At 36.9% G+C, this 19,173-nt stretch overlaps 1 protein-coding gene across 1 annotated transcript; it reads left to right on the top strand.

Annotated features, from left to right (window-relative positions):
• The first annotated feature begins 16,479 nt into the window (after nucleotides 1-16,479).
• On the top strand, nucleotides 16,480-18,683 carry LOC141716852 (LOB domain-containing protein 10-like). The gene is made up of 3 exons (XM_074519027.1): nucleotides 16,480-16,838; nucleotides 17,073-17,133; nucleotides 17,581-18,683. The coding sequence occupies exon 3, from the start codon at nucleotides 17,612-17,614 to the stop codon at nucleotides 18,515-18,517; it is 906 nt and encodes a 301-aa protein (XP_074375128.1). The 5' UTR covers nucleotides 16,480-16,838; nucleotides 17,073-17,133; nucleotides 17,581-17,611; the 3' UTR covers nucleotides 18,518-18,683.
• Nucleotides 18,684-19,173: the final 490 nt, after the last annotated feature.

Below are 19,173 nucleotides of genomic sequence, written 5' to 3'. Positions count from 1 at the left end.
GATGTTATCAAACATATCTGCATCAACACCATTGAACAGAATGTTCATGGCCTTTTTATCTTTCCTGACTTGTTCAAGATCAGGATCAGACCATTCATGCCTTGGCTTTGGAACTGATGGTTCATTTCCTGTTGCAGCTCTCATTGAAACATGAGGGCCTCTTTCTATGCAGTCCACATAGGCCCCATCTTGAGAAAGCATATGAAGATGCATCTTTACCTTCCAATGATGGTAATTATCTTTATCCAGAAAAGGAATCTTGATTCCAACATCTTTCTTGTTCATCTTGCTGAATTGTTTTGATCTTTAAACTCTTTGTAGATTAAGAGCTTGCTCTGATACCAATTGTTAGTCCCTTAACAATATAGCAAAAATTACAGAAGGGGGGTTGAATGGAATTCTTTATCTTTTTCTTGAAATAAAAATGTTCAACTCGATTATAGATATATCTGTTTTGATTAGCACAATGCGGAATATAAACTTTAATGAATCAAAATAAGAGTAATTAAAAACAAGAGTCTTTAAAAACTTTCTGGTGGATTTAAACAATTCCACCAGAGATATATATTAATATATCGAGAGAACTCTGTGTGCAGAAATGCTCACAGCTGCTTTTACAAGATAGAACAACTAAGAACACAGGAAATGCTAAAGATAGTGCTTACAAAGATTTCTCTGTGTTTGTTTCTAAGCTCACTTAGTTTTCTTAGTTATTTTATATTTTCTACTCTCTTGGTTTATATATATTACCAAGATTACAAAGTCAAAAGAACTGAATAAATATAAAATCTAACAGTCTTGATCTTTGCTGCTTTTCGTCCTCTATTACCCAGTTAATGGGCTTCCACAGTGTTTGTATCCAATCTCGACGGTTATGTGTCAGCTTTTACTGTTCAACTGATGTTTGAATCTTGATATTATCATCCGTCGACTTTCAGATCATCCGTCGATGACTTACTTGATCATCCGTCGACTGCTATTTTGAACATCCGTTGAAAGTCATTTGATCATCCGTCGAAGCTTTGTTAAGCATCCGTTGATAGCTATTTTGGCACTTGACTTCATTTCACTTATACAGAATTACAAGACATTGCTTATGTACAGTTAATCAACCTATTCTGCATATCTAGTTAAAGTCAACATGACTTATATGCTACTACAGATTCTATACAAAGGTGCATACAACACTGTGCTACAAACTTATCATTATATAAGCTACTCACTCGATGGATAATAAATTACTCATCCGTCGGTACTCAAACTGAGTTATCCGTCGGGACTATAATTCTTATCCGTCGAGTGCTACATTATTTCACTAAGTAAAATCTACTTAGATGTTTTGTTTAGGTAATCATCAAGTGCACAACATATTCACAACAATCTCCCCCAATTTATGTCTACTGGAATTGTAGCCATAAATTAAGAGACACTTGATAATAACAAAACATCCTAAACATATATCTTTAAAGATAAGTAGATAAAACTGAAAGTGCTTCAATTTAAACAAGGTATACAAGGTTTGGCTCACAGTCAATTCAAGATGCTCCTCTAGCCTGAGCAGATTTTTCTAGTTTCTTGAAGGTCTGGATCTTCTTCCAAGTTTTCTGTTGTTTTCTTCAATTTGATTCTGGAGCTGTCTGTGGAATTCTATTTCATCAGATTCTGAGAGATCTAACATTTCTTGCATTTCCAAAAGAGTCTCATTGCTAGAGATACTCAATTGGTCTTCTAGTCTGAAGAATCTTCTCACACCCTTGTCATCCATGAATTCCATCATCCAGTAGGGCCTTAGATGCACTCTTCTCCCTGTGTATGGGATGATAAGAGTTTTGGGTAGTGCATCTTTGGCTCTAACACTCCTTAGCTCTTCAATCTTCTTCAATACTAATCTTCTTGCAGTTACATTAAACCCAAAGTTTTTCTTGAAGGATGAATAGACTTTGATCAACACAGCTTGGCTTTCTTGAAGTATCCTGTGAAGAGGCCACTGAATCTCCCTTCCTCCTTTGTACTTGAATACCAACCTTTCAGGTAGGTTTCTATATGCATCAATTGCCCTTACCTCATCCAGCTCCTCCAGATAAAGGTTTAGGTCTGAAAATTCCTTGATGTCACACAAGTACAAGTAGTCTTCCTTGTTGGTCTTGGATTGAGCTTTGACTACTGCCTTGGATTTGAGAGGTGACAGCTTCACTGTCTTGACTGCCCTTGATTTTGTCCTTCTTGGCTTGGTGAGAATTGGCAAGTTGAAGTCAGGAATTGGTAATTTATCCCACTCTATTGGCTCATCCTTTGGCACAATAGGCTCTCCATGTATGTTCCTGTAGGGGTCTACCACCCTTATGTCTTCAAATACCACAGAGGGCTTTGATGCTTGAGTTTCAGCTTTAGTGGATTCCATTGGAAATTGATCTTCCAATTCCTTGTTAACAATATCCAACTTTCTTTTTGTTCTTTTAGCCAATTCTTTCTTTCTTGGAGATTTCTTCTATTCTTCAATCTTCTTCTTTGATCCAGTAGTTTGAGTTGGTTGAGAGGGAATTTGTTGAGAAGAGTTCACAGCCTGTAGCTTGGTCAAGATAGCAAACTGTTCTTTCTTTTGTTTAGACTTCTTTGCATCTAGAGCAGCTTGCCTCTTTTCCTGCTTCAATCTGGCTTTTTCTTCTTCCTTTGCTTGAGCAAATTGTGGATGTCCAGCTACCACACAAATTTCCTTCCCATTTCTGAATATCTTTGCAATTCTCTCTCTTGAGGCTGAATCAGCTGGATCTTTGTAGAGAAGAATAGATCTTGACAGAAGCTTCTTTTCATCAGGCTTGGGTGTCTCATATACAGTATCCATAGGGTTCTTCAAAGATGACTTTGGATAGTTTGCCCTTGGTTTAAGAATCATCTCAGCCTTTGTAGTCTTGATGCAGGAAGATTGTCCTTTCTCCAGATAGTTCATGCTCATCTCATTCACATTGATTGGCTTGACATGAGAGTGATGGATTGCTGACTGATCTGGTTCCTTGACTAATTGAAACTTTCTCTGTATTTCCTCATCAATCTTTTTCCAGTTGATCAGAGTCAAATCTTCTTTATCAACATCTTTCAAACTTGCTGCTGCTGCATTTATAAGATCTATACCATCTGCAACTGGTGGCTTGGAGATAGTAATTGAAGGTACAATTACTTTGCTGATTTGAACTACAATGTTCTCCCCCTTAGTTGGTCCTTTCTCCCCCTTACTTAATTCTCTCTCCCCCTTTTTGTTATCATCAAGTGAAGGAGTTAGGCCTTGTGCTTTAGCCAGTTGCATGAGAAGATTTGTCTGAGTCTGTTGATTTTGAAGAAGTAGGGCCACTGAATTCTCAATAACTTAAACTCTGGTCTCCAGCTTGGCTATCTTCTTTTCAGAATCTGATTCTCTTCTCAACCTTTGTAATAAATCATGCATGCTACCATATGGCATTAGTGAATCCAGTTTCTCAGAGTTGTATGTCTTTAAGTCAGCGATCTCCTTTTTCAATTCATCCACACTGATATTCTGTCTGGAGTGTTGGATCTTCATTAAGTGCAAAAAGTCTAGATGAGCTTTAAGAACAGCCTTGGTACCAGCATCTGAAACTTCCTGAAGGGCTTGCTGAATAGCTGTTACTTGTTTTACCAAAGACACCTCAAATTGTCCTGGTGTAAAGTCCTTTGCCCATGCCCATTCAGGTAAACTTAAAGCAGAACTTTGGCCTTCAGCTCCCCCTAAGTTCATGCTTCCATTCAAAGAACTAGAGTCATCATCATCAGAATTTACTCCAAATTCTTCAGATGGCTCTCCAGCTTGAGGAGGCATCCTGTTGACAGCAGCTTTATCTCTTTGAAGAGATTCTGTGGTATGCACTAAGTGTAAAGTCTGCTCTGCCTCCACATTGCCCTGAGCAACCAACAGTTGATAGGCTGAAATATGGTGAGTAAAAGTGTCAGCATCCAAGGAAATGTTATCAATTATAGCTTTGTAATGTTGCTGAAATTGTCTTTCCTTTTCAGCATCATCCACAATCATTGACTCACTAGCAATGGCTGGCTCCATCCTTATTGCTCCAGCACCTGCTTTTCTCTCATGTTCTCTCTTTCGTTGCATCAGGGTCTCACCCTGGCTCCCCACCCTCACACCCTCACCTTCACCTACTAAGGTGGGACTCCTCTCACTCACTCTTGCCAATCCTGAATGAATGGATTGCTGAGATTCACTCTTTTCCTCTCCTTTTGCCTGGGAGCAACCCAGCCTCTCACTCAATACACTCTCCTCTCTCAGTCCTAAGAGTGATTGTATTACCACCAAATCTTCTACACTTGAAATTATTGAAGTTTGAAGTTGTGCAGAGACACTCGACGGATAAATGATATCCGTCGGGTGAGTGGTAAAGCTATCCGACGGATAACTGCTGTTAAGCTTATTAGTCGAGATACAATCACTACTCGACGGATGAGCAATATCCATCGAGAGAGTAGAAATGAATGAGGTGGGAAGAGAAACTATTGTTGACTCTGTGTTGATTGAAGTTATTTGAGGCACAGATGTCACAATAGAATCAGAAAGAATTGGCAAGTGAGCCAACAAATCATCTAAAAGATGATGCTCACTTGCACTAGATTTTGGCTTCCCCAACAGAGTTAAAGAAGGGGAATCAGGAATTGAAGTGTTTATCATGTCCACTTCCAGTGAGTTGGTTGGTGAGTATTGTGTTTCAGTGGCTTCTATCAAGAGAGATTTTGGCTGTGACTCCACATTTATTGGAGCCACATCAATCTGAATTTGAGAAGGTGCAGGTACTGTGTCTTTAGCACCAGTTTGCACTAAGTGTGTGTCCTGTGCATCCCCAGTTGTTTTGGATTTCTTCTTTCTAGTGTAAGTTTGGTGTAGGCTTGTGTCCCTAACCCTCTTGGCATGTGCTCTTGGATGAGAGCTTTGTTCAATAGCCACATCCTTTTGGGAGGATGCAGCTAGAAGTGAGCTTCTGTCCTTTTTAAGCACTGCAGTTTGTTGGGAAACTGCAGTGTGGCTAGGCTGGGATTCACTTATCTTTCCAACCTTATCCTTGGGGTTTCTTTGATGTTCACCCCTTCCCTCACCTATCTTACCCTCCTTCACACTCCCCTCTTTGTGTTTGGTAGAATTTTCAACTGGTACCTTTTGAGAGATACCAGAGGGGGTTTTCTTTGATTTGGATTTAAGAATTGCAGTTGTTTTGGCAGCTTTGGTAGGCAACTGTTTGGCCATTGTCACAGTTGCCATAGCTATGCCTGAAGTCAAAGAAATAGAAGGGATTGGAATAGTTGAGAGTGTAGATGAACTTACCTCACTTACCTGAGGTGCTAGCATTACAGGAAAATAGAACATTGGCACATCCTTGTGATGGTTGGCTCTGTTCAAATCTGCAATAATTCTTCTCTCTTGAACCCAACACACTAATTTGTTGGTTGGATTCTCAAGTACAATCTCTTCACAAAGATGGTTAGCCAAAAGCATAAAAAATCTAGCATAGTAAATATTCTTTCCTCTTTTGGCTAAGTCACCTAGTTTGTAACCTAACTCATACACAAGCAGATCACTTAAGTTGTAATATTTGTCTGTAACTAGCATGTATAGCATGTTAAGCATGGAAATGTTCACAGAATCAAAATTACTGATTTTTCCAGAAAAGACCTTAGTTACTACATCACACAAGTAACTCCATTCCTTCCTAAGACCTAGTCTTCAAATTTCACTTAGTTTTGCAGTAGGAAGTGCATAATGAATGGAATTTAGCATATTGACAATATCAGTGTCAGTGTGTGGTGCAGTAACATTGTCATCAGGAATCTTGAAACATGCTTTTATGACATCACTATTGATACAGAAAACATTACCTTTGATGGTCAGAGTGATGGTTTTGTCAGTAGAGTTGTAGATTGATGTTGTCCACATCTCCTCAACAACTTCACAATAAATTGTGGGTGATTCCAGCATAGCAAAACTTAACTTCCAGTTCTTCACGAAGTCCATCATCTTATGATAGTCTTCAGATTGCTGAATCCCCTTATTGACCAAGGCAGTGAAGTTGTTCTTCTCATAGATGAACCCAGTCTGTGACATGATCTTTACTACGGGTGCCATTGTTAGGAAAGAAAAGCTTGAAGAGAAAGAGGATTTTTGCTTGAGAGAGAATGAAATAAGACAGTTGAATTTGAGAATGATAAAAGAAAATGATTAGAATGAAATAGGCTTTTATACTTTGCTCAAACTCAACGGATAAAACTAATAAAGAGAAATAAATTACCCAATAGAAACTGCCTAAAATTACCGTTTTAAAATAAACTTTAAAAATTCCACCCATTATCCGTCGTGTAATGCTTATAAACTGTAAGTATACTCGATGGATAATGTTCAGGGAATTAACGGTTAAGATTTAGACACTTCGACGGATGAGGATAAAATGTTATCCGTCGAGCTTTAAAATATTCCAGAAAAGTAATTGATTTTTATTTACAATTTGTATATCGACGGAAGACTCAACCCGATGGATAATGGTCATCCGTCGAGAGACAAATTTTGACTTAGCCAAAATTTCATCCAAGACTAAAAATCAACTAAATTTCTGGCTTCTTTTCAACTTGCAAGAATAATTCTGATAAATTCAAGAGTAATTAAGCATACCTAACTCACTTACCAACCTAGAAAAGGTGGATTCATCCAGAGGCTTGGTAAAAATATCTGCAAGTTGCTTCTCACTTGGAACAAAATGTAACTCTACAGTACCATTCATTACATGTTCCCTTATGAAATGGTACTTGATGGCTATATGCTTTGTCCTTGAATGTTGCACTGGATTTTCAGTGATGGCAATTGCATTTGTGTTGTCACAGAAAATAGGAATCCTTTCAACTTACAAACCATAGTCTAGCAATTGATTTTTCATCCATAAAATCTGTGCACAGCAACTGCCAGCAGCAATATATTTAGCTTCAGCTGTAGAAGTAGAAACTGAATTTTGTTTTTTACTGAACCAGGACACAAGCTTGTCTCCTAAAAATTGACAGGTTCCTGTTGTGCTTTTTCTATCTATTCTGTAACCTGCATAATCTGCATCTGAATAACCAGTTAGATCAAAGCCAGAATCTCTAGGATACCAAATGCCAAGTTTTGATGTTCCTTTGAGATATCTGAAAATTCTTTTAATAGCTATCAAATGAGACTCTCTAGGATCAGCCTGAAATCTAGCACACAAACATGTAGCAAACATTATATCTGGCCTACTGGCTGTTAAGTACAGAAGTGAGCCAACCATGCCTCTATAACTTGAAATATCCACAGACTTTTCAGTAGTGTTTAGTTCAAGCTTAGTTGCAGTGGCCATGGGAGTTTTTGCAGATGTGCAATCCATCAGATCAAACTTCTTTAAAAGATCAAAAATATATTTAGTTTGACTAATGAATATTCCATCACTAACTTTCTTAACTTGTAAACCAAGAAAGTAAGTTAGTTCTCCCATCATACTCATTTCATACTTGCTTTGCATCAGTTTGGCAAACTTTTTACAAAGTTTTTCATCTGTAGAGCCAAAAATAATATCATCTACATAAATTTGAACAAGTATGCTAGAGCCATTCACATTTCTGAAAAATAAAGTTTTATCTACAGTACCTCTTGTGAAGTGATTTTCCAAAAGGAACTTTAATAAAGTGTCATACCAGGCTCTAGGTGCTTGCTTCAGTCCATAAAGTGCTTTCAATAGATAGTAGACATACTCTGGGAAATTTGGATCTTCAAAGCCAGGAGGTTGACTTACATACACTTCTTCCTCCAAATCTCCATTCAGAAAGGCACTTTTGACATCCATTTGATAGACCTTGAAATTGGCATGGGCTGCATAGGCTAAGAAGATTCTGATGGCTTCAAGTCTTGCAACAGGAGCAAATGTTTCATCAAAATCTATCCCTTCTTGCTGACAATAGCCTTTAGCAACCAATCTTGCTTTGTTCCTTACTACTATGTCATTTTCATCCATCTTGTTTCTGAATACCCATTTGGTGTCTATTGGATTCTTTCCTTTAGGCTTGGGTACCAGCTTCCATACTTTATTCCTTTCAAATTGGTTTAGCTCCTCCTGCATAGCTAAAATCCAATCAGGATCTAATAAGGCTTCTTCTACCTTCTTTGGTTCTTCCTTAGACAGGAAGCTGCTGTATAGACATTCTTCTTGAGTTGCTCTCCTGGTTTGAACTCTGGAAGAAACATCACCAATAATCAGTTCAAAGGGGTGATCTTTTATCCATTTTCTTGGTTGAGGTAGATTAGCCCTAGATGAAGAGACCTCAATGTTGTCTTGATGTGTGATTGAGTTTTGATTGCTAGAAACTCCCCCTGAGTTTGTGGATCTTTGATTTGAAATTGGGGTGCTTTCCATGGGTGATCTGCCTTGACTTTCTGCTCCTTTTGATAACCCGACGGATGGTGAATTTTGAGTACCGACGGATGAGGCAGGTTGTCTTCCGATGGATAATACAGATTGCCTTCCGACGGATGAAGCATTATGTAACTCGACGGATGTTTAGTTTTATGCTTCATTTGTAGTAAATTTGTCTGCATTATCCTTAGACACTGTTTCTTGATCACTTTCATCATCACTTCCTTCACTGACCATCTCAACATTGTCGAATTTGAGGCTCTCATGGTTATCTCCATCTTTTAGTCCTTCAATCTTTTTATCATCAAACACAACATGTATAGATTCAACAACAATGTTGGTTCTTAGATTGTAGACTCTATATGCTTTACCAATAGCATATCCAACAAAAATTCCTTCATCTGCTTTAGCATTAAACTTCCCATTTTGATCAGTTTGATTTCTCAGAATATAGCATTTACAGCCAAAGACATGAAGAAAGTTCAGAGTTGGCTTCTTGTTCTTGAACAATTGATAGGGTGTCTTGCATTTTGCTTGATTAATCAGAGAGATGTTCTGAGTGTAGCATGCAGTGTTGACAGCTTCAGCCCATAAATATGTTGGTAATTTTGATTCTTCAAGCATTGTCCTTGCAGCTTCAATAAGAGATCTATTCTTTCTTTCCACTACTCCATTCTGTTGTGGAGTCCTTGCTGCTGAAAACTCATGTAGGATCCCATTTTCCTCACAGAATGCTCTTGTGACATAGTTCTTGAACTCAGTTCCATTGTCACTCCTGATTCTTCTAACTTTGAAATCAGGATGATTGTTAACTTGCCTTATGTGATTGATGGTGATTTCACTAGCTTCATCTTTGGACTTTAGGAAATAGGTCCAAGAGAACTTTGAGAAATCATCTACAATTACTAGGCAAAATCTTTTCTTTGAGATTGACAAAACATTGACTGGTCCAAACAAATCCATGTGAAGCAGTTGCAGAGGTTCTTCAATTGCTGAATCAAGTTTCTTCCTGAATGATGCTTTAATTTGCTTCCCTTTTTGGCAGGCATCACACAGTCCATCCTTTGTAAACTACACCAGAGGAATGCCTCTAACTAGCTCTTTCTTTACTAGCTCATTCATGGTCTTGAAGTTCAAATGGGATAGCTTCTTGTGCCATAGCCAACTTTCATCTTGACTTGCTTTACTGAGAAGACAAGTTACAGATTCTGCTTTATTTGAGTTGAAGTCAGCTAGATACACATTTTCTCTTCTCACACCAGTGAGAACCACTTTGTTGTTTTGATTATTAATCACAACACAGGTTTCTTTGTTGAAGGTTACTGAGTTGCCTTTATCACAAAGCTGGCTGATACTCAACAGATTGTGTTTGAGACCATCCACTAAGGCAACCTCTTCAATGATGACATTGTCCTTTGAAATCAAGCTATATCCCACAGTATAACCTTTGCTGTCATCTCCAAAAGTGATACTTGGGCCAGCTCTCTCTTCAAACTCTGTGAGCAGGGTAGAATCACCAGTCATGTGTCTTGAACAACCACTATCCAAGTACCAAAGATTCCTTCTGTTTCCCTGCACACATCAAAATCAAATCAAGTTGATTTTGGTACCCCCAAACTTCCTTGGGTCCTGCCTTGTTAGCTTTCTTCTTCTATTTCTTAGGTTTTAACTCATTTGACTTAGGAATTTCAGATTCTTCCTCAGTCATTTGGGTTAGGCCTTTGAAACCACTAGTTGCTACAGAATTATTATGCATGTTATGGCTAACAGGAAATGGCATGCTTAATGCAAACATGTTATTCCAGTAAGGCATGCTAAATGGCATTTGAGGCATATTGTATACAGCATAATATGGATTAGGTGCAAATGGCATATTAGCAAACTGAGCATTCATGTTCTGTGTAGGCATAGCATTAACAGGCATAGGAGGCATGGCATTCATGTTAGAGAATTTAGGCTGAACAGACATGGGAGTAGGCATGGCAGATTTGCAATTAACAGACAAATGATTTACACTACCACATTTGACACAGATTTTTCTAGGAGCATATTTGGCAGGTGTGTAGTTGTTATGTTTGTTAATCCCTACTTTACCATTCCTATTGTTTTTCCTTTTAGTTTCTATTTTTACCTCTATCTTCTCAAGTCTGTCACTCAGCTGTTTGACAGTCATGTGACCAACATTAGCCTTCTTCCCTTTCTTGGCTTGACTTGACTCCCCTGAAACAAAGTTCTTGGAAACAGACCCATACTTTTCATTTAGCTTGGTTAATTTGGCTTTACTGATGGGTTTGTTCACAGCCGACGGATGAGGATTTTTATCATTCGACGGATAACACATTTTGTTATCCGGCGGATAGTCCTCATCATCCGTCGAGTCTACATCTGTCAGCAATCCATCTACCAAAATAGGTTCTAGTTTCTCCTTATTCTTTTTCCAGGCTTCATCACAAAAGGACTCAATTCCTTGAACCTTGGTGATTTGAGCATGAACATCTCTGGATGTTTTCCATGCTTTAATCACCTCCTGTTCACGATCGAGCTGCTTCTTTAAAATTTCTTCCTTTTTCAAGGACTCAGTTAATTCCTCCTTAGCAATTCTACACTCAATTTTTAGTTTCTCAAACTCAACAAACTGAGACTCAAGCACATTATTCCTCTCACTCAAAAACAAGTTGTTTTCTTTGACTTTAGCATTTTCTTTAGTGAGGGACTTAAGTGTAACACGCAAATGATACAATTCTGTAGACATGTCATTTATTGCATCATTACACTCAGCTTTAGATAAATATGCAAGGTTTGTAGTAATTACCTGATTGCTTGAGGAACTTGTCTCTGTTTCATCAGACTTGGCCATAAGGGCTAGATTGACATAGCTGATCTCCTCATCTTCATCCAAACCATCAGCTGCCCAGTCATTCTCTTGTGTAATAAAAGCCCTTTCCTTCTGTTTGAGTAGATCAAAGTATTTTTGCTTAGAATCCACAGACTCAAATCTCTTCTTACTAGAATCTGACTTTCTACACTCATTTGCAAAATGCCCTGCCAAGCCACATTTGAAACACTTGAATTTTGACTTATCCACCATGTTTCTATTTGGCTTGGCAGCTCCAAAGTTCTTCTTGAACTTGAGCTTGGCAAATCTTCTTGAAAGGAATGCAAGGTGCTCATCAATGTCCTCTATGTCATTTTGACTCAAAGAATCTTCACTTTCTGTAGCTAGCCCTTTACCCTTGCTTTCACAGGCCTTTAAAGTTTATTCCACAGCTTCCATCTTCACTTCCTTCTCCTTTTCCAGTTCAGCAACTAGTGCAATGGATCCTCCTTTCTTCTTTCCTCTCTCCATTCTTTCATCCTGCTCTATTTCAAGCTCATAGGTCTTCAGAATGCCATACAGTCTCTCCAAAGTAAACTCCTTATAATCTTGTGAGTTTCTTAATGAGACTGTCATTGGTTTCCATTCCTTTGGAAGAGATCTGAGAAATTTCAGATTGGAGTCTTTAGTCTGATAGACTCTTCCATGCAATTTAAGAGCATTTAGTAGCTTTTGGAATCTACTAAAAATGTCAGTGAGTGACTCACTTTCTTCATTGTGAAAATGCTCATATTGCTGAATCAGGAGCTGCATTTTATTTTCTCTTACTTGCTCAGTACCATCACAGATTATCTGTATTGTGTCCCAAACTTCCTTGGCAGTCTTGCAGTTGATGATGTTATCAAACATATCTGCATCAACACCATTGAACAGAATGTTCATGGCCTTTTTATCTTTCCTGACTTGTTCAAGATCAGGATCAGACCATTCATGCCTTGGCTTTGGAACTGATGGTTCATTTCCTGTTGCAGCTCTCATTGAAACATGAGGGCCTCTTTCTATGCAGTCCACATAGGCCCCATCTTGAGAAAGCATATGAAGATGCATCTTTACCTTCCAATGATGGTAATTATCTTTATCCAGAAAAGGAATCTTGATTCCAACATCTTTCTTGTTCATCTTGCTGAATTGTTTTGATCTTTAAACTCTTTGTAGATTAAGAGCTTGCTCTGATACCAATTGTTAGTCCCTTAACAATATAGTAAGAATTACAGAAGGGGGGTTGAATGGAATTCTTTATCTTTTTCTTGAAATAAAAATGTTCAACTCGATTATAGATATATCTGTTTTGATTAGCACAATGCGGAATATAAACTTTAATGAATCAAAACAAGAGTAATTAAAAACAAGAGTCTTTAAAAATTTTCTGGTGGATTTAAACAATTCCACCAGAGATATATATTAATATATCGAGAGAACTCTGTGTGCAGAAATGCTCACAGCTGCTTTTACAAGATAGAACAACTAAGAACACAGGAAATGCTAAAGATAGTGCTTACAAAGATTTCTCTGTGTTTGTTTCTAAGCTCACTTAGTTTTCTTAGTTATTTTATATTTTCTACTCTCTTGGTTTATATATATTACCAAGATTACAAAGTCAAAAGAACTGAATAAATATAAAATCTAACAGTCTTGATCATTGCTGCTTTTCGTCCTCTATTACCCAGTTAATGGGCTTCCACAGTGTTTGTATCCAATCTCGACGGCTGTGTGTCAGCTTTCACTGTTCAACTGATGTTTGAATCTTGATATTATCATCCGTCGACTTTCAGATCATCCGTCGATGACTTACTTGATCATCCGTCGACTGCTATTTTGAACATCCGTTGAAAGTCATTTGATCATCCGTCGAAGCTTTGTTAAGCATCCGTTGATAGCTATTTTGGCACTTGACTTCATTTCACTTATACAGAATTACAAGACATTGCTTATGTACAGTTAATCAACCTATTCTGCATATCTAGTTAAAGTCAACATGACTTATATGCTACTACAGATTCTATACAAAGGTGCATACAACACTGTGCTACAAACTTATCATTATATAAGCTACTCACTCGATGGATAATAAATTACTCATCCGTCGGTACTCAAACTGAGTTATCCGTCGGGACTATAATTCTTATCCGTCGAGTGCTACATTATTTCACTAAGTAAAATCTACTTAGATGTTTTGTTTAGGTAATCATCAAGTGCACAACATATTCACAACAAGTTTAATCGCTATATATGGTATGTGGGCAGTTGGCAAAGTATTTATAATTTCACTATCTACGCGAATTGAAATGTGTAACCACAGTGATCATTTTCCGAGTATTTTTGGCCGGTCTGAGAAGTACTTTCTCATCCATTAGTACATGGTATGGTATCTTTACTGATTCAACTCAAAACACTATACACTTTCAGTCACGCTACCGCAGCCGCACCACCACAATCACGGTTGCATCAGCAACTCAAAATCCAAGAATCAAGGGCTAATCAGTTATTTCAGCACGATAATCACAGTGTGTTGTAACCAAAGTTCTCTCACAACTGAAGATACACTCGAATTGTATTTTGAAATTTTATCAATAAAATTGTTCATTCTAACAAAGAAAATATTTGTGATTAATATGAAAATAACGTACTCAGTCAGCTAATTTTGCTGAGTACAAATTAAGTTTTATTGTAAATGCTGGAATAACTTAAATGGTCTTTCATGCCCATTTTGATTTGGCTAAAAATAAAATCTATCATTTTTAACCGTTTACATGGCAGAATTTGAAAGCGGAGCCCCGGATACTTTTTTGATCTTCATCTGTCCATTTCTTTCATTTCAAATTTCATGCATATTTAATTACTTCTCATGTCTCTCCCATTTATTTAAACTTTCTTTTTTTGATTTCTCTTCTAATTGTTTGCATTTCAAAATTTTTCAAAAATAGTAAAGTTTTTATAATTTTTAAAATAGCTACATCCATTACTGTTCTCCACTATACTCACCTTATATATATAATAGTAATCGGTCTCACTATTTTACTCACTTTTTTAACTTTACTCCATTACTTTATCATTTTTCTTAAACTCCGTGCCCAACTCAAATATAAACATTTGGGAAGGACGGAGGGAGGGAGTATAATTTTAAACTTTATCCTATTATATATATGTATTATATTATTATGTTGATTTTTTTTGTTTATTTGTTAAGCTAAAATTATCTTTTGATTTATTCATTTACGTTAACAAATATGGCCCAAAATATCCAGCGGCATTTTAACTAGTCCAAAATATTCATGAATAGTAATTTATAAAATTTCACCAAAATTTCACCAAAATTTAAAATTTCTTCTCTAAATTGTAATTTTACTTTTAAGAAAAATTAAATACGTGGTCAGTGAATTTTAAGATATGTGCAACAAGTACAAAAAATCGTAAAATATATTTCAAATTTATCTTAAATATTTAATTTTTGTTTCAAAAAAGTTATAACTCATAAGTTATAATTTATCAGACACATTATCAACTTATAATTAACCTATACGTAAAATTATTCAAATATTTAAATAATTTATAACTTACGATATTTATATGACTTATATGTATTTTTTAATTTAAATTATATGTTACAATTTTAAAAAAAAAACCCAAAGCAAGGCCCTAGACTGCAACATCTCATTCCAGCGTTCAGACGCACATAACCCTTGTATAGTGAATTTTTCTTTCATTCAAGTTATGAAAAAGAACGCCAATGCACAGCAGAGATAAGATAATAATTTGATTTGAGATACTATTATTTACAGTTACACTATAAGCTAAGGATTCGGCAAAGCCGGTAATTAGCCACTTATTTAGGAAGGCGATAACTTGATTATCTGGTTATTTATTAGACACGCAGGCATGGGAATAATAATTTTGTGTTCAAACTGTACTGCACTTGTAAATTGTAATAATAATATTCATTTTTAGGAAAGTTTAACCATGAACTTTTTTTTTTTGCTTACCAATTACCAGTAAATTAGCCAAAATTACTCTCTCTTAATGAGAGTCGACCCCCAAACCCTAGTTAGCCGCCTCAAAAATATTCAGATATACTCCTTCTTCATTAATTAAGCCTCTTCCTTTTCCCAAAATCACTTCCATCTTCTTCTCCCCCATCTAATAATCAGTTTTTTATTTTTTTTCAATAATCATCCTTATTTTGTAAGGATTACTATCGTACCCAATCTTTTTGGGTATTTTGTTTGTCCTCCTTTTGGTTGTCCTCCTTTTGAAGTGGTTGTTTGTCCTCCTTTTGGAGTGGTCCGTATGTTTTTGATATTTTTGACTTGTTGATTTGTATCGTTGAGAATGATTCAATTAATGTTTCGGGGAATCTTGAAAGCTCGCATCGAGTCTGAATCGGTGGTGAAAATCGCAAAAGCTCACCTTTCACAACGGAAGATTGTTCATATTACGAGGGCATCTGTACCTCCAATCACTTCTGAACATTGGATTACAACTGGAATTAATTGTGTGAAGGTCAATTGTGATGCTACTGATTTTGGAGATAGTGTAGGATGGATTTTTTGGGAAACTATTGTAATCTTTTTCAGTTTAAAGAATATTTATATTCTGTATATTAGGCGATCTGGAAACAAAACGGCTATTGATTTAGCTCGTTTATTTGTTTGTCAACCTATCACCAGTTTTGGGGTTTGTCCAAGTGGGATTAAGTCTTTTTGATGAAATGCATAATATTTTGGCAAAAAAAAAACCCATGAACTTTTTTTCTTTTTTTTTATATTATAGATAATCTCCGGCCGCTATCATTCGAGTGCGCACTCACACAATAGTCTGCAAATTACATGAAACAAGATAAAACGTATTTAAACAATAGAGTCCGGTTCGGGAGTGATTTTAGTTTTGTGAACTAGTAATGAAGGAATGATTTTTTTTTAAAAAAAATAAGAGAATGAATGATTTATCAACTAGCAATTACTTGATTGGCACTCCAAATAAGAGTGCTGAAATGTTCTTGTTAAAAATTTAAAATATATTCAAAATCAGCATTGACCGAGGAACCGAACCCTTGAGTGGTTATTACTTGTAGGATAACATGGATTATATTTCACACTGATTGATTCACACTGAAAACTTTGGTGATTAGTGGCAAATTTATTAATGGGAAGAATGAGGCAGGCATAAGAAGTACTACAAGGGACAGTTTGGTCAATAAATAAAAATCGGGGTGAGGGGTCATTTACTTGAAATAGTACAGGGACAAAGAGGAAACTCAGAAAGGCATTGAATCCTTTGTCTCAGTCCTCTTCTTAATAATAAACAGGAGGGAGAGATACTCTCCCCGATCTCTCTCTATCAAATCTCTCTCTCTCTCTCTCGTTCCTTCTATTCCTTCCTTTCCTTGATCAGACGGGCCAAACCCATCTTTTCTCAACGGCACAAAATAAACATCATCCTTCCTCTCTCTATCTTCATCTATATCTAACCCTCACACTTCTCACTCATCAACCTTAACACAAACTTAATACATATACATCATTCACGTCTACCGCCCTCTTACGGTATATACCTTCCTTTTTCACTGATTTTAATGTCTATTTACTGTGATTATTTATGAATACTTGATTCTTCTTTTACATTTCATAAAAATACACATTCATTCACATATGTATTGTTTACCCTAGCCCTTGCTTTTTTCAAACCAATAGTAACTGATCCTGCTACTTTTTAGTAGTCTTTTTCTTCTTCTTATTTTTTTGTATTTTGTAGCATGAAATACTTTTATTCTTTTGCAGATAACAATGGAAGAGAAAAGAGATACAGTTGTTTGATCCGAAAATAGTGTTCATATCACAGGTAAGATATTTTGCTATTTTTTTTAAAACGCATTTTTCGTTTCAGATTTCGTGTATCGTATTAATTATTTACATGGAGACCGACATGATTAAATTTCAGAGAACATATTGTTATGGATGTGTTCTAAATCAGTATGAGTTTATGAAGAGAAAGCGGATCTGCAGAAATTTGATAAAGTTTTAGAGAGATGAGAGAGAAAGCTTCGGTCCTTGAGACGCGTACCTAAAATTAGGCTATCAGATTTATTCAAATCTTCCCAAATTATCCATAATTAGTCTCTTTCTTTTGTTTACTATTTTTATTCAAAGATTTTAGTTTACTGTAATCAAATCTGTAATTTATTTTAAGATCACAAATATCTTTTCAATTTATTTGTTAATTAAGACCTTGTTGTGATTGTTATTTATTCTTCCTTTTTCTACGAAAATGATTGTTTATTATTTGCAGTTTCGAAAGAGAAGTAATATAAGAAATAAAAATGTCATCATCAAACTCACCATGTGCTGCTTGCAAATTCCTTCGAAGAAAATGCACACAAGAGTGTGTATTTGCACCATATTTTCCACCGGACCAGCCACAGAAATTCGCCAATGTTCACAAAGTGTTTGGAGCCAGCAACGTTGCGAAACTCCTCAACGATCTAAACGCGGCGCAACGTGAAGATGCAGTTAATTCCTTGGCTTATGAGGCAGACGCTAGACTCCGAGACCCGGTTTATGGCTGTGTAGGCCTCATCTCAATTTTACAACACAAGCTGAAGCAAGTTCAAGCTGACCTATTCCATGCCAAGAAAGAGTTAGCCGGTTATATTGGGCCTACTGCCATGTTACCTATCCTTCAGCACCCGGGCTTAATTCAACAACACCCTGGTAATCCCCAAAACGTTTTGTCTTACAATAATATGCAGCAGCCCATGTTAGGCCTGTCCATGAACCAATCCCACGGGGCCATGCCATTGATGATCCGTGATCCGCAGCAGCAGCAAATGCTAGAGGCTCAGCAATTAGCTGTTGCCGAGAGGGAACAACAAGAAATCTTACGAACTTATGAGCAGCAGCAGCAGCAGCAGCCTGATCAGCACGCGAGGTTTAATAACGGATTTGATACTGGTGGACAAGTGACTGCAGGTAGCGGGTTCAATCAAGCTATAACGGATGGTTCAACAATGTCATTGGTGCTAGGTTCTTACGAAAATCAGTATACACATCAGATTCAGCAGCAGCAACAACAGCCGCAAGAGCCACACATTCATCACAATCAAGTACTTCAAATTCAGCCGCAACTTTTACTCCAGCAGCAGCAGCAGCAGATAGTTCAACCGCAAGTGGTTGCGCAGCATAGAGATGGAAGCGAGGAAGGTAGAAGCGGTGGCCCATCATGTTGAAAAAGCAAGCTCGAAAGTATAATTAATTATTAGTTTGTTTTGTTTGCAACAATTTATCCATCTCTATGGGGGGTAAGGTAAACTTTCACTTTCTCATCCTGAGTTTTTGTTTTCTAGCTACTACTCCATATCAACATGTTTTTGCCTTGGTGCATTATTGACTTCATGGTTCTATAATTTTTTTTATAATATATATTACATTATCAAAAAAAGAAAAAACGTAGTTGCACCGCATTTTGTGCGGTATAATATGATGAGGCATAAAGGAGATAGAAGGGGGGTGATGGGGAGAGTGCGTAAGCCAACAAAAGGGGGGCTTTTATTACATAGGGGGATGTAGGCAGGTGGTGGTTAAGGGAGAATTATTGTCTTTTCACTGCCCAGATATGTCACCCTTCATGTAATCATAACTCTACCCCCACCCCCCCCCCCCTGCTGCTACTAGTACCAGCTATATTTATAAGTCATTCCTGGCAATGCACATACATATATGTACACTCTCCCCTTCATTTTACTAGCTGCAAGCTAGTATATTTATGGTGTTTGTTTGGCTTGTTGAGGAGCATCTTCTCTGATTTCTTAGATCCAAATTGGTGTTACATTTATTAAATGATCTGGTACAAATTTGGGAGGAGAACAAAGAATATTGTTGAAGC

Source organism: Apium graveolens, chromosome 4 (genome assembly GCF_009905375.1).
Source record: "Apium graveolens cultivar Ventura chromosome 4, ASM990537v1, whole genome shotgun sequence".
Classification (NCBI taxonomy): domain Eukaryota; kingdom Viridiplantae; phylum Streptophyta; class Magnoliopsida; order Apiales; family Apiaceae; genus Apium; species Apium graveolens.
This window is presented reverse-complemented; position numbering and strand designations above follow the sequence as displayed.

Bases quoted from the DNA above. Each gene is read 5' to 3' on its own strand.
- LOC141716852 (XM_074519027.1), top strand. From the start codon at position 17,612: ATGTCATCATCAAACTCACCATGTGCTGCTTGCAAATTCCTTCGAAGA.